The sequence below is a fragment of the Cupressus sempervirens genome, chromosome 8, assembly GCF_028749045.1.
Source record: "Cupressus sempervirens isolate cs-2001-9-10 chromosome 8, ASM2874904v1, whole genome shotgun sequence".
NCBI lineage: Eukaryota > Viridiplantae > Streptophyta > Pinopsida > Cupressales > Cupressaceae > Cupressus > Cupressus sempervirens.
The window spans coordinates 374,431,313-374,447,257 of NC_143125.1; the positions used below are offsets into that span (position 1 = coordinate 374,431,313).

The window sequence follows — 15,945 nt, forward strand, 5'->3', positions numbered from 1 at the left end:
AACTTCCTTCGGACCTTCATTTTCCATTCTACGGAGAACAACCTTCTTTCTATCAATAACAAAAGTGAAGTCCATTAGTTTGAAACTCTAAGCGTATTCATCAAGTGTCTCCATCCACTGTATGCCTAGAATATGAAAAAATCTTCGGTCACTGTGTGATTTGCCATTGTGATACTTAGCTGTGGAACAAGGTGTGTGCAGCGCAAGAGAGTCCCTCCGGCAACCTTGACCTAAAATCTTGCATGCATCTCCATAGGTACACCTCTTCATTTCACAAGAGAGGAGTTTACGAAGTTTAACGTAGCTCTTCTATCGAGCATCACCATAACCCTTTGTCCTCGAAGGGTTCTCCATACACAAAACACCATGCACCTCGGGCTACTAGCTAGGGCGATAGTTCCTCTGCGTCGTACCAACACTGCAATCCTTTCCGCACAGTTCAAACTAGCCATGTTGGTGTCATCATGATGTTGGTTGTCTTTGGCGAGTGTTTCTTCATATTCGTCCTCATCGTCGGACACAACCTCAATGTAGTGTATTTTTCCTTTTCCGAGGCATCTACGGCTAGGTTCCCAAGGTCCCTTGCAGTTGAAACATAATTTCTTCCTTCGAAGTTCCTGTCTAGTAGCTTCATCCAATGACGGCTTCCTGGGCAGAGGTTTATTATCTTTGTCCCTTGGAAATGCCGACAGTTTGGGGTGTCACTAACTTCGAGAGGATGACATTGATGATGATGCCATGCTCAGTGCCTTCTTAATAGCTTCCAACAAGGTGGCAGGATTGAACCCCTTTACACAACCTTTCAATAGTTTTGTCAATCCATCCATGAAGAGCACTATCCGTCTTCTTTCAGAAATGTCCGTGACCAAAACAAAGAGTTTCTGAAATTCTACAATGTACTAGTCAACCAATCCAGTATGCCTCAACTGTGCCAAATCTTTGAAATTGAGTTCCGGATCTTTACCATCAAATCGATCTATCAATCTCTCAATGAATTTTGCGTAAGCATTTATTTGATCGTGACCCAGTGTGATGGTGTCATGATGCCACAATTCATGTGCAGTTCCTTCCAAGTGTAATGCCACGAATTTAATTGCTTCTTCTGACATTTCAGTTGGAAGTAAGTGTCGGCCTTCATCACCCATGCTTGAGCAAATATGGATCTGGATCTGTCAAATGGAGATAGATTTACTTTACTTTAACTTTTATCTGAGATCATCATTAAAATATCATCGGTTTCCGCCTCTTGAATATCTCATTCTTAGATCCGCATAATCTTTGTAGGATATATCTTCCTCAAAACTCGCATTCTTCCAATCTTCTCTCAGTTGGTCTTGCATCTCTTCAAAGTTTGGTTGTTTCCCTTCGTGCGGTGCCTCCATCCGTGGGGGAAAAAGATGGCATGGAAGGTCGAGAGCATGTTGGATGAGGGTTTGATTTACCCAACACTGAGTCCACGTTGTGACCATTTTGTTTTCCGAATATTTTATTGTCTACCAACTTCTTGAGAGTCTCTTCTATGAGTGGGTCAATATCAGTGATCTGTGACTGATTTCTAGCAAGCTCTCTCAGTAGTGCCACAAGTTCGGCAGCTGTCGGTTCCGGTCCGGCAGTCATTCTATCAATAGAATGTGTCCTCTTCTAGCTATAAACTCTCATTCACTGTCCACAGGCTAGTAGGATCAAAGCGTTCTGATACCACTATAATGTTCTTGTCCCCTACGATTTTTCCTGGGAACAAATTTCTTCTGACTATAGTTGGCAAAATCACCAAAAGGGGTTGTGGCAGATGTCGTACGAACTGCTAGGTAGCAGTATGGATAGGAAGAGCAAAAAGTTTGTATGGTTAGTAAAGGAGATGGGGGTTGCACGATACAATGGGATTCCGTACGGTGCTATGAAGTTGGCCATACGGGTGCAATGTTTGGCAATACGGCATTTAAGGACCATACGGTGAATAGAAATGGCCATACAATGGTAAAGGGAAGATGGAGACATGGCGTACGAGGTAATGACCAAGTAGACCGTACAGTAGGCCATATGGTGAGTGGATGGAGGAAGCAAGGGAGGGATGGGTGTGGTGGAAGATGTGTGGAAGAATGAAGGTCATACAGGCAATGAGGGAGCCGTATGGAGATGTCTGGATGCCACACGGTTAGGTGTTTGAGCCACAACAATGAATGCAAATTCGTTCATACAAAAACACAAGTGGATCAGACACAATAATAGAAACTTGAATATGAATAATCCTTCAATATATGTCGAAAGAGGTTGCTCCGATTTGCCAGATCCAAGCAAAGTGTTACAAGCGATGGAATAGGATGAGGGTTAAATCCCACTGAATTCGGATAAACCAAATAGGGAAGCTCTTTCACTTCCGAAATGGCGAACAACAGAGAACTCCAATAGGAATTCACAGTGCAGAGAAAATAATCCAAATTGCATACCTAAAGACTACCTATAAGCCATGCTTAAATACCCATCAGGAAACTTTCCGAGGGTGTACAAAGATAGTCGACGGCGACACACTTTATAGAAACAAAAACAAAAATGGGTCTGAGATATATTAAATCAATTGGCCCAATTACAAAAGTTTGATAAATGATTTATTTTGTAATGGGTACATTACAGACATTGTCTAAAGTCACAGTTTTGCAGGTTGTTCCAATGACTTACAAAACTTTTAGCCAACAAGGAGATGCTAATAGCAGAGTGTTGTGAGATGATAGCTACATCTGGGTCTCCAAGCCCAACCATTTGGATGCCACGAATTCATTCGGAGACATCTTGCATAAGTAGACAAAGTAGTAGCGCATGAGATATAAAATTTCACCAAGTAGGTAGCCATGGGAACCATCTTAACCAAGCTAAAGAGGCTCCTAGAATTCATGACAAAAGGGTGCAAGTGATAGTTTACTAACCATTTTACATCTCAACGATGACCACTAACGAAGACCCTAGAGATAGTTGAAACATGGTGTAGATTGTACACTCTAGAGGGGAAAGTGGCATGATGGGCACCCTCAGTAGCATGAAGCATTAACATAGAGAATGTATTTGAGAACACATTCTTCCAGCTCCAGAGAGCTACCCATTATTAGAAGGCGTCAAATGAGAACGGGAAAGCAACAATACAGTGTGCGTTGATAGTACAGCACAAGACAGCCACCCAAGCGAAGCTCATAGAGTAGAAACAAATTTCTACCACACTCAACCGTCATTATTACACAAGTAGGTGATGAGGTCAAGGAAGGATACTCAGTTTGCAAAAATGGAGGGACGGTTGGTAGCCATTGTGGGGGAGCTTGAGAAAACAAAGGATTTAATGGATGTTGTCACATTGGCAAGAGTCGCTAGAGAAAAACAACTGATAGCATAACATAACCTGCAATTTCTACATAATAGCTTTCCAGGACGACATCCTAGACCAGTCCAGGGTCATCCACTCACCCTACCTCCTAGTAGTTAGCATTTCAGTACATCAGCTCATTTTTGTTTTTTAACTAGAAGGTGACTACTTTTTGGGAGGGTTTTCACCAATTTCAATAAATTATTTTTTGATGTAAAAGGCAGTGCAATCACAAACTAGTTCTCAAGTAGTTCTAGAGAATTGATAGCTGGCACCCTTAACCAACCATCGATTGCTTTATATTGCAGGTTGGTACCAGGACCAAGGATTAGCATTCTATAGACATTAAATGAAAATAAAATATATATTTTTCTCCCAGCTTCTTATTTCAAGTGTTTGATCTAAATTGCCATATTATCTTCATTATGTTCATACTATTGCTTGGTTTGAGTATTAAACACATGCCCCGAAGGAAGTAAACATGGAGCAGCGAAGTGATATAGCATTTTTCATACAGAAAGTTTGGGATTTGGGTGGTCAATTCAGAATTGTTTGAAGGAAAGAAATGCTTGGGTAAGAAGGATTGTAATGTGCCCAACTTCTTATCAAGTGATTTAATTTAATTAATTAGGTTTTCTAGAGATTAGTATATTTTAAAAAGGGATGACTCTAATTAACTATTTGAAGTAAAACAAAGTAAAATAATAAAATAAGTCACTTTATTAAGTAAAGTTCTCCAATTTTAACGAATATTAAGTTTGCATAATCTTCTAGATATTTCCTAGGGTTTTGCATGAGGAAACAAGCTTGGTGTAATATGACATGCTTATGGATTTAATATGACAAATTTGTGTGATGGTTTATGATTTCTAAAGAAGAAACCCTACTAAGAATGATGGATGGGTTGGAAGAAACCTTCCGAAAAAAGACAAATGGGTTGGATGAAAACCCTCTAAAGAATGATGGATCTAAAGGACGAAAAGCTTGCTCTTCCTAGAGAGTGAATTTCTGATGGAGTCCACATTTGGCCAAATTTGTGAAGTCTACATTCTTACAAAAGTGGGATTTTGGTGCAGGAGCACCTCAAGACAAAAGGAACACAATGAGGGTCACAAGGTGATCCAAGAGAAATGAAGACTAATAAGGCCAAAAAAGTCATCTTGATATGTAATGGGGTCTATAGGACTATAACTTAATGTATTTGTGGCCATTAGAGCCAATTTGAAGCCATTTGAGTCAAAATAATGTTAAGTATGTTAATATGTCAAAAATCACCAATGTTAAGAAATGAGACCTAGAAGAATCACTTTGCAAGGGATTAATGGCTTAGGGGGTTTTGGTGTGTTTAAGGGAATGAAGTATTTTGTAGGGCCATAAATAAGGACCTTTTAAATATAGTGGGGTAGTCCTTTACTATTAAAAATCAATAAGTTGTTGAAGTTGGCAACTTAGTTGTCAACTCAATAACATAGCAGGTTAAGTATGTTAAGGGATGTTAAGGGATGGTTCAAAGCTAGTTGGAAGTTAGTTGGGCATTGAGGGAGTTAAGGAATCTTTAAATACATTGTATTGTCTTCCTTGAAGAAGGTAATGCACGGGATTGAACAATAATGAACCATTTTTTTGAGTTTGGAATACAAATCAATAAAGTTACATTGAAGACTCACGGTTTCGACAGTTATTTTGCTGTTACCGATCATTTTTCATGAACAAATCTTATTGAAATGTCTTAGAGTTTATAATGGTTGAAAAGTACTCTGAGTCCCCTCCATTTTGGCGTTGGTAGCATGCATTTTCATTAAGTTATAAATTATTTAATTTTTTATAAAACTGGTCCAAGCCCTCTTAGGGAAAACAACAAATAGAAATAAATGTAGAACTTTATGATTTCACGCGCAATAAACCCACTGAGGGAAATGTTAGGTGATAGATGCCCTTTGATGTCCCAAGAAGTTTTAGGCTGCCATGAGGAGATTTAGACATTGATCCAATAAAAGGAAATGAAGGATTGCTGCCTCAAACAAGGGAATGGAAAAGTTACTGAGAAAAGTTCAAGGTACAGGCCATACAGTAGCTTGAGGTGGATTGCCAAGGGCCTGAGAGCGTGTGGAAGATATGGCTTCATGATTTCCAAGTGGAGTTGAGGGTGGTTACAAAGGGAAAGCCCCTCAAAGGTAACTGTTCACAGTGGACTGCATACTATATTTGTTTTGCACAGTAATTGTATAGGAAAATTTTGTTGTGTTTTGAGTCAATACAAGTGTGGATTGTGACCTGAGCACAAGTAGGATGATGCATTTTGGAGTCCCATGGTGTATGGAACAGTCTATGTTCCTTTTGTAGAATTTTAGTTAATGATGAAAGGGTGGTAGTGTATTTGGAGGAATATGTGTACAGTCACTTGTCAAGTTTGTTTTACAAGAAGGACGAGTGTCTTAAAAGGATGTTAATGGTTCCATGGGGTGTTAGAGGGACCAAGCGTGTCTTTGAATCGTTCATTGTGTAAAGGAGGAATAGTTATAGCCTTGGAAGATTGTATGGGCATGGTTAAGCGAAGGGACTGTTTGTGGGTAGTCAAGACAAAGTTTATGTTTGTATGGACCAAGTGAGGGTTTGTGATTGTGAGTCAAGTGGGGCATCTTGTGAGGAAAATGGTCATGTAATAGGTCATTTCGACTCTTGAGAATTGTATAATCAATCGAGGAAGTGATTGTGTATAGCCATGAGTGCTATTGTGTTTGTTGGTGAGAATTGTGTATGTGTGGGTTTATAAAGGTGTAGAGCATCTTGGGAATGTCATGTTGTGGATTCTCTACATCAGATTTAGTTTAGAAAATCTTATTGTGGTTATTTTGCCTAGAGACAATAATCTAGAGACTGGTCATTTATATTATTGCACATTTTGACAATTCAAAGTTTGAATATTGATTTTCTACACAACCCATCATTAGTTGTATGAAATTCTTTAACGGTACGATTTCATTTCATTGAGATATTATATTGGCATGGATCCATCATGAGGTGTTTTGCTTCAACTTAAAGTTCAATTGGTTATTTTTACTTAGTGCACCTCTTGCTCAAGCACAAGAACCTAGATCTTATTAGGCTTTGGCGAATTTTAGCAGTAGTTGTAATTCACTTTTCACCTACATAGCTACTAAAAGTTGCAGGCAAGAGAAGGATATTTTTGGAGTTTATTTTCCCTTCTGCGGCTTATCCCCTTACACAGGGCATTCAACAAAGGGGAAGCAGAGCTTTGCATAGCATGAGGCCTTTCCACTAGGGTATGAATCATGCAGTTTGCAAAAGATTATTATTTAATTGACAACCTATGTGTTTTCATGTCTAGCAAGAAAAAAAGGAAAACAGAAACAATAAAAAGTTTTTAGTTCAACTAGAAATAGCCCATGGTGCTAGGAGTTGTCACATTGATAACATTGATAATCAATTAAATAATAATCAAGCTACAACTCCTCAATCATAAAATGCAATAAAACCATACTTATCTCCCAAGCTCGGTTCTGGCCTGTGTTGAACAGTAAGAGTGTCACCCCTGCACCAGCCACACTATAAGTATTGATGATAGTTTAACAATAATTTGTAGGAATTCATTTTACATCAAAAGCATAACCATAAAATGTTATATGATTGCATATTGCACAGGCAATGAAAAACTGAATTTCTATAATGAACTCAAACAAGATAGCTTGTAACCACTTAAGTCAGTTTATAAATTTTCAATCTGAAATAATATATATATATAATAAACAAGAATAATACATTACTTGGATAGCACCCTTGCAGGAATTGCATGTAAAAGAGCACCTAGAATTCCAAGTATTGTTTGTGTTTTCCCTGTTCCCGGTGGACCCTGTAAGCAATAGAAAAAGAAAACACAGATTTTAAGCATTTCAGGTCAACCGTTTAAATGTTTAGTAAATAAAAGGTGCACCATGAAGCAAAAAAACCACACTTGGTCGTATATATCATGATCTAGTCTAGACTGCAGTTTCAGCATTGCTTTAGGTTTAGTTGAATTTTGGGGGCAAAATCAATATAGTGTCATTCTGAATCAGGAATACATTAGGAAGACAAGAGCCACTTCCATTTTACAATTATTCATTAAGAATGATCCCATAAGGAAACTTGCAGGTTATGCCTCTGTATGACCTATGCAGTAATACTAAATCTTGCAAGGCAGATGTTATTTAGGTTGACCTGAAATGCGTCATTAGGTTCTCACAGGTCAGATTATTTTATTAGTCTTTTCTGATTGCTCGTCAACCAAAATTATTTACATACAAAGTTTATACAATATTTCTGGAAATGTTTCAGGAAATTCTATGTTGTATTTTTACTTTTAATTAAATGTTTTAAGTATTATTTAGCTAATTAGTGTAAATATACATGAATGATTTAAATTTATCTTCCAACTCATCTCTTCAAAAACAACAAGGACATTTTTTAAGATAAGATTTTTTGCTAAATAGTATAAAGATAGCTGCAAGATAGAAGAATGATATGCAGTGATAAATTCCATGCAGCTATGATGTACAATTTTTAGAGGTTTCATTGTAAGTTTTTTGAAGTAAACACAATACTGATTTGGAGGAGTATTTTTTGTGCATTTATTTTTTGTTTTCGTAATTTCAAGTTATAGCTATCGTGTGATTGATGCAATGTTCAAAAATATAATTTACTACTATAAAACAATTCATGTTTTGACTTCTTTAACCAGTGATCATCAGGACAGCTGTTTCCTAAGGTTGAAACTCTTCATGGTACCAGGACATGGTTTGTGTTGTCGATTGTCACCAAAGAAGGTGACAAATTGTAGAAATGTTTAATCAGAAAATCACAGTTCTAAATTCTCGGCAAAGTGTGAATGTTTTAACTGTTTGTGTCTAAGAATTGCCCCTTTAATCTTTAAAAGAGTGCAACATCCAAGAAGATGAAAAAATGGCCAGGTTATCAGGAATCCCATGAAAGTTTGGACAAATGACATAAGGGTTTCTATTATAAATCACCTCGTGTTTTTCCATTGTAAAACTATGCCATTTTTTAAGAATAAAAGCATAACTTTTGTCAAGGTTTCAGTGATCTTTTGAATAAAAATTAAGGGTTTCCAAATCTGCAACAAGGCTTTCTAGACCTGTGAGTAAGATTTTTTGTGTAAATTCAACTAGTGTTTGTGTTTATAACATAAGAATTCTAGTTTCCCAAGCACCTAGCTAGCGCACATAAAATCAATCAACTAGGGCATTATCATTCAGGGACTTGGGCATATTTTACACTACTTTTTTAACTCGTTTGAGCATTTTATTTTTATGATTTGAGATTTTTATATAGGAAAAAAATTGAAGGCATTAGGTTTCCTGCCTTAGAAAGCCAGATGACTTTGTTGTCGGAAGAGAATTATCTCTAGAATATCATAAACATGAGTTAAGTCCAGCTACAAATCCACAACAATTGGCAACTCGTACAAAGAAACGGTAATAGTAAAGAAAATGATCATGGATGCAATTAAGGATTATTCAACTCATTTACCTACAAAGAAAGCAGCCATGGAGACTTTAATGCTTTGGTTAGTATTTACTAAAGCGAGAACATAAATAGGGTAATGATTCATTAAACCAACTCAAAGCCATGGAAATGACTATATCAAATACAATTACCAGTTACCAGATGATCACAGAACTCCATGACCAACTCATAGCAATCGGAGAGAATTGCAAATGCAGAGCTAGTGAATTTATCTAAGAGGAAATTAAAATAGATCAAAAGCTAAAAAGAAGGCTTGCGATAATTTAGGGCTCTATGCAAAAATGTAGAAAAGTAAAGGAATAGGGACCAGCGGGAATAGCGAAAGAATGATAATCTATCCTCGCAGCCTCAGAAGGACCTGATTAAATAAAATGCTTCATTTTTTGCAAATTTGGTCATTATGCATCACAGTGTGCACATAAGGAAAAAGGGAAGCAATATCGGTAGGAGGTATCAACCTCTACAAAGAATCAAATGAACGATTTTTCTGCTCAGTTTAACAAGGATTTCTCAATGGTACCTTGTCTTCTTCCAACAAACTTTTAAGGGATACTTGGTATTTGGATACTGGTGCATCAACACTTATGACATCAACCTAGCAATATCTTATTGATTTTAAATAACACAATTCTGGAGTTCGAGTGTAATGTCCCCTTCTTTGCACTAGGCCTTACTAACGCCTTGTTGGTCTATCTTTCCATCCGGATAGGCTAACGGCATTAATCTTGACAATGCTAGTCAACCACAAGAGTTTATTTGGTTTTGTTGGGGAAATATTTAAGTGGGGGAGCTTTTTTATAGTTAAGTCACTTTATTTTTATAAAGTGGATTTATAAAATTACTTTATGACTTAAAGTCATTTTATAACAAAAGTAACTAAGTGACTAGAAGACGAAACTGGCTTTTATCCCACATTGCCTAGTTGTTTGTACTTCCCCTTACATCGAGGTTATAAAAGCAATGAGCTTCCTTGGGATTGACACGATGAGATATAATATTGTTTTAAAAACAAGAAGGTTGCTTAAATGTGACTGTGCTCTCTTAAGGATGAAACAACTTAAGAAGATTTCAGAAATTGGACGTAGCCCTAGTATCTCTTGGGAGATTGCACCAGGCTCAAGTATGGAGAATGCACATTAATACATTGTTCCAACAGACCCACATTTAGCAGGAAGTCAGTATGCAGTGGGAGGTATGGGTAAATCCCCTTTGATATATTAGCTGGTAAAAAACATGTGACCAGGGGTCTACTATATACGTAGAGGTGGAAATTCATGTGGCAGCAGAAGTGAAAAGCTACGCACTTACAAAGCTAGTCAAGTCGGGCCTGAAGAAAGACAGGGAGTTTGCGGTAGGAATCAGTGGGAGGTGTGACGATGTTCTGAGGTACAGGTACTGTCGTTTCCGGTTGGATGCACTCACAGTCCTATTCAGCAGTCACACCTAGACCAAAAGACTAATCACAGAGGTAACAGGAGCTAGCACAGGGTCTTGGTGACATACTGCAGGTCTACAAATTATCAGGTGTACAGAGTTGACTACCGTAAAGAATTAAGGGGGGTCACTGGCCAAACACATCCACTACTAAGGTCGGCTCCAACAGTTAACGCAGGGATAGTAGTGGCATTGGTGTGGAGTTGTTTCAAAAATCATACTCATTAAAAACAAGGCCCAGCTGGAGTCGTATTGGCAGCTGCACATACACAGTTATCATCCAAGTTCCATTTTATTTATGTTTGTAATTTATTCACATAGTCAATGCTTAACGTTCAGACCTGTAGTGTGGGTACATAATTTCACCTAGTAGTTGTTCCAATAAATTTAATGGTCAATGAATCGAGTACTTGGTAGGATGCATTTTGGGAGAATGATATGATCTCATAATTGTTTTCTTTACAAGCATTCCCTTATATTGAATTTAGTTGATCCTATTACTGTTTTATCGGGACCGAATCTTTACACTGAGCTTGTTGATGATACTAAGTATCTAATGATAGGAATTGGTCCAATTCCTTTCAATTTCAATCATGTATCTCTTTAGACTGTGGTTATGTTTTATTTGTCCTGATCTCCAGAAAAATATAATTTTAGTTTTCATGATGGAATATCAGAATCTAGCCTAGATACTGCACAACCTATAGAGGATAAAGAAGGCAATCTATATAGGTCCAAGTGAACAAATTCTACCAACCTTGATGGGTAGCATTAAATATTTAGAGTCATCCAACATCCATGAAGTTGTACTCTAGCAAGTTTGGCCAGATGTCATGGTTAAGTACACTTCCATCATCAAAAAAGATGTATTGGACAACACCAATACTAAAACAAAATCAATTGTGAGTTTCAAGTGGCTTTAAAAAAATCAAGCATGCTACAAATGGAAGCATTGAGATTTAAAGAGAAGCTTGTGGAGAGAGGACCTTCTGATAAAGAGACATTTCCTCTGGTTGCCAAATAACCTTACATTAGAACAATTATGTATTTAGTTTCATTCGTGGGATGAAAAATAAATTGAATGGATCTTAAGACAATTTTTCTTAATATTATCGCCGAGGAAGAAATGTGTATAGAGAGTAGCCTCAAGGCTTTCAGGTAAATGGTAAGGAATACCATGTTTCTAGGCTTTAGAAAGCCTTGGTGCACTCAAATCAAAGTTCCAAAAATCGCCATGAAATCGCTGAAATCGCCAAAATCGCGATAAGATTCATGGCTCCCGATTTTTTTGGAATCAGAAATCGCTGGTGGCGATTTTTTCCTGTGAATCGCCTAAATCGCAAAAATTGGCGATTCATGGCAAAAATCGCCATCGTGAATCTCCAGGAATAGGCCGCGGCAGCAAGGATAGAAAGTTCAATTTTAAAAAAAAAACACATGTTTTATTTGCTTTCTAAGTTGACTTTCCTCTTTGTTATAACCCTAAAGAGCCTTCTATTTGCTTAGTATGAGTAGAAGAGAGGACGAGTGAGAGAGAAGAAGAAAAAAGAGAATCCATAGGTTTCCAACCGGCAAGAAGGAAGAGCACCAAAGAGATCAAAAGTCCATCTGGGGAGGCCATAAATTGCATTGGGAGCATTAAGGAGTCAATATCAACACTCCTCAACTCATTTGCAAGAGGTAAGTGTTGGTTTTTTTTTTGCATGTTAGTGTAGTATGCATTTTTTGTTAAATTTTTTTAGTGTTCATTTGCAAATCTTGAATGTTTTTTATTTTTACTAAATTGAAAACTAGGGTTTGTTGTTTTGTAGTTTTTGTTTATTAGTTGCAAACTTTGATTTTTTACATGAATTTTTTTATTGCAGCAGCCCTTTGCTTTCATTTTCCAATTTCCACAATGGGTAAAAAAGATGAATGCTGGAAATATAATGAAGAGTTTCCTGGGAGAACCAAATATCAAACAAAATGTATATTTTGCAAAGAAAAAATAAATTCGGGAGGTATCTATAGATTGAAATACCCAGAGTTCCAAAAATCGCCATGAAATCGCCGAAATCGCGATAAGATTCACGGCTCCCGATTTTTTTGGAATCGGAAATCGCTAGTGGCGATTTTTTCCTGTGAATCGCCTGAATTGCCAAAATCGGCGATTCATGGCAAAAATCGCCAAAATCGCCATCGTGAATCTCCAGAAATCGGCCGCGGCAGCAAGGATAGAAAGTTCAACTTTTAAAAAAAAACACATGTTTTATTTGCTTTCTAAGTTGACTTTCCTCTTTGTTATAACCCTAAAGAGCCTTCTATTTGCTTAGTATGAGTAGAAGAGAGGAAGAGTGAGAGAGAAGAAGAGAAAAGAGAATCCATAGGTTTCCAACCGGCAAGAAGGAAGAGCACCAAAGAGATCAAAAGTCCATCTGGGGAGGCCATAAATTGCATTGGGAGCATTAAGGAGTCATTATCAACACTCCTCAACTCATTTGCAAGAGGTAAGTGTTGGTTTTTTTTTTGCATGTTAGTGTAGTATGCATTTTTTGTTAAATTTTTTTAGTGTTCATTTGCAAATCTTGAATGTTTTTTATTTTTATTAAATTGCAAACTAGGGTTTGTTGTTTTGTAGTTTTTGTTTATTAGTTGCAAACTTTGATTTTCTACATGAATTTTTTTATTGCAGCAGCCCTTTGCTTTCATTTTCCAATTTCCACAATGGGTAAAAAAGATGAATGCTGGAAATATAATGAAGAGTTTCCTGGGAGAACCAAATATCAAACAAAATATATGTTTTGCAAAGAAAAAATAAATTCGGGAGGTATCTATAGATTGAAATACCACATTGCTGGCATACCTGGCCATGATGTCACGGTTTGCACTCATCAAACCGCTGAGGCAAAACGCTCTTGTTTAGTGGCATTAGAAAAAATTGAACAAGACAAGTTGACTAAGAAAATGCAACTTGAAGGGTTAAGAGGTATTGGCTCCCGTGCTCCCACATCCGCAACCGCATCTACATCTGCAAGTGCATCTGCATCAGCTTCCGCATCCGTAGGTTGTGTTGGAGAGGGTTCTTCTAGGCTTCCTTTTCATCCTAGTGTTAGTGCTCATGTGAGTGTTAGTGGTAGTCGGTCTCATACTAAGACAGAGTCCAACACCAACCTATTGCGGCCTAGAGTGCGGAAAAACAGAATGGATAGTTACTTTGTGCCCCGCACTATTCGTGGCTCCCAACCCACGCTTGAAGGCATGGGTTTGAACAAGGAGATTCATGATGCTACCAGAAAAGAGATTTGCAAATTCTGGTACTTTTGCAACATTCCATTTATTGCAGCCAGGTAATTGATTCTTTTTTCTTTGTTATCTTCAAAGTTAAAGTTAAAAGTAAAAGTAAAACTTTAATTATATCTACTTGTTTTATGATTTTAGTTTTTGACATCTAAATTTCTAATCAATATCATTATCTATTTGTGACAGGACTCCTTATTGGCAGAACATGATAGATGCAGTTACCATTTGTGGTCCGAGGTTTAAAGCCCCAACTGAGGCTGACTTGAGTGGATACTTCTTGGAGGAAATGATTGAGGATATGAGGCATGAGCTTGAGGACAAGCGAAAGGAGTGGATCGAAAAGGGTTGCACCATCATGACTCATGGTTGGATAGATAGGAGGGGAAGAACACTCCTCAATTTTCTTGTATCCTATGGAGGTGATTGATCATTCTACTTTCCTACATACATAATTTTGAATTGTGATTGACTATTTAAAATTTTGATTTATTGATTGCTAATAGTAATTATAATTCGTTGTTTTGTTACTTGTAGGATATACTATGTTCTTCAAATCCATTGATGCTTCTGCTCATGTAAAAAACGCCACATACTTATGTGAAGTTATTGAGGAAGTTATAGCAGAGGTGGGGAACAACATGTGGTGCAAGTGGTGACGGATAATGCAGCAAGTTATGTTGCTGCAGGTAAACTTTTAACTTTTTAAGTTTTGAAAATAAATTTATTTGAATTTTGAACTTTTCCTAATTCTAACTTAGAATTTCTAAGTTTCCTAAGTTCTAACATGTTTGAAATTTGAATTTCTAATTATCTTAAAATTGTTGTAGGCAAACTTTTGATGGAGAGGCACCCCACCATATTTTGGTCCCCTTGTGCAGCACACTGCCTTGACCTCATGTTGGAGGAAATTGGCAAACTTGAGTGGGTCAAGTCATGTGTGGAAAGGGCAAAAAACATATGCAAGTTTATTTATAATCATTCATTTGTCCTTAGCACAATGAGGAAGTACACAGGAGACAAAGAGTTAGCTCGTCCAGGGATCACGAGGTTTGCCTTGAATTTCATCACCTTGCAGTCCTTGTTGACATCAACGGATGATTTGAGGAGCATGTTTGTTGGGCGGGAGTGGATTTCATCTTCCTATGCTACGACCACTGCAGGGATAGATGTGGTGGATTGCATATTTGATGATGATGGTTTTTGGAAACCTGCTAGAGAAATCCTTAAGGTAATTTTATTGCAATTTAACATTTAATATTTTACAGTTTACTATGCTAATTGTTTAATGATTTAGTTTTACCTTAAGTTATATTATTGAATTATTCTATGTTTAAGTTTTGACTCAAATTTTTGTTTTACTTTATATGTAGGCCACTGAGCCCCTTGTATTTCTCCTACGAACTGCTGATGGGGAGAAGCCCTCTATGGGCTACATATATGAGAGCACGGATAGGGCCAAGGAGGCCATTAGAGCTCAGTATGCAGGAGTGCAGGAGAAGTATGACCCTATTTGGGACATCATTGATAGGAGATGGCAGAATCAGCTCCACAAACCCATCCATGCAGCAGCTTACTTTTTGAATTCGGCATTTCGTTTCCGTCCTGACTTCAAGGCGGATGAGGAGGTTCTCACCGGATTATATACAGTGATCCAGAGGTTGAGTACTGATGAGGATAGCAGTGCTGCAATTATTGAGCTTGATAAGTTCAATAATAAAGAAGGGCCACTTTTCTCTAGCAGGGTAGCCATAGATGCTCGGGAAACAATACAGCCAGGTAAAAATTAAATAATATATTCAATGTTCATGAATCTAGATTCTAAACTTAAAGTTGATTATGTAATTTTAGAGTTAACTTGTAATTTGTAATTTGTAAATGAGACTAATTATTTTTATTTTCCCTTATTTCAGATAGATGGTGGCAAATGTTTGGGGCCACAACCACAAAACTTCAAAAAATTGCCATTCGTATTCTGAGTCAGCCAAGCAGCGCTTCTGGATGTGAGCGCACTTGGTCCATGTTCGAGCACATCCACTCGAAGAGGAGAAACAGGTTGACAGTGCAAAGGTTGAATGATCTTGTCTTCGTTCATTACAACCTTCGTCTTAGGATCAGACAAATTTTGGGCACTGACTCCTCTCCGATCATTCTGGAGGAGATTGTTCCAGAATCAGAGTGGCTCATAGAGGTTGTAGATCCAGTCTTCACTGAGGAAGACCGTGCGTGGATTGACCAGGTGGATATAGAGGCTGAGGCAACTAGAGCACATTCTTCAGGCATTGGTAGACGCACACGTGCACGCACAGACACAGGCCCTAGCGACATTCGTGAGCCCATCT

At 37.6% G+C, this 15,945-nt stretch overlaps 2 protein-coding genes across 5 annotated transcripts in view; one reads left to right on the forward strand and one right to left on the reverse strand.

The window, feature by feature from the left end:
• LOC149542872 (uncharacterized) overlaps window positions 1-14,959 on the forward strand; it is a 72,253-nt gene extending 57,294 nt beyond the window's left edge. The window contains exons 1-2 of one of the 2 annotated variants that reach the window (XR_016355542.1): window positions 14,187-14,292; window positions 14,434-14,568. Coding sequence is in view for 1 of the 2 variants with exons in the window: in XM_089797786.1 (XP_089653912.1) it covers window positions 14,434-14,861 (428 nt within the window). In the remaining variant the exon portion in view is untranslated. Of the gene's footprint in view, window positions 1-14,186; window positions 14,293-14,433 lie in introns of those variants that run through there. The other variant, XM_089797786.1, reaches the window with a different exon arrangement.
• Window positions 1-15,945, reverse strand: part of MAA3 (P-loop containing nucleoside triphosphate hydrolases superfamily protein) — a 294,471-nt gene that overhangs the window by 186,210 nt on the left and 92,316 nt on the right. For all 3 annotated transcript variants that reach the window (XM_089797784.1, XM_089797785.1, XM_089797783.1), the window contains 2 exons: window positions 7,135-7,220; window positions 6,852-6,902 (listed from right to left, as the gene is read on the reverse strand). In XM_089797784.1, the coding sequence (XP_089653910.1) occupies window positions 6,852-6,902; window positions 7,135-7,220 (137 nt within the window). The remainder of the gene's footprint in view (window positions 1-6,851; window positions 6,903-7,134; window positions 7,221-15,945) is intronic.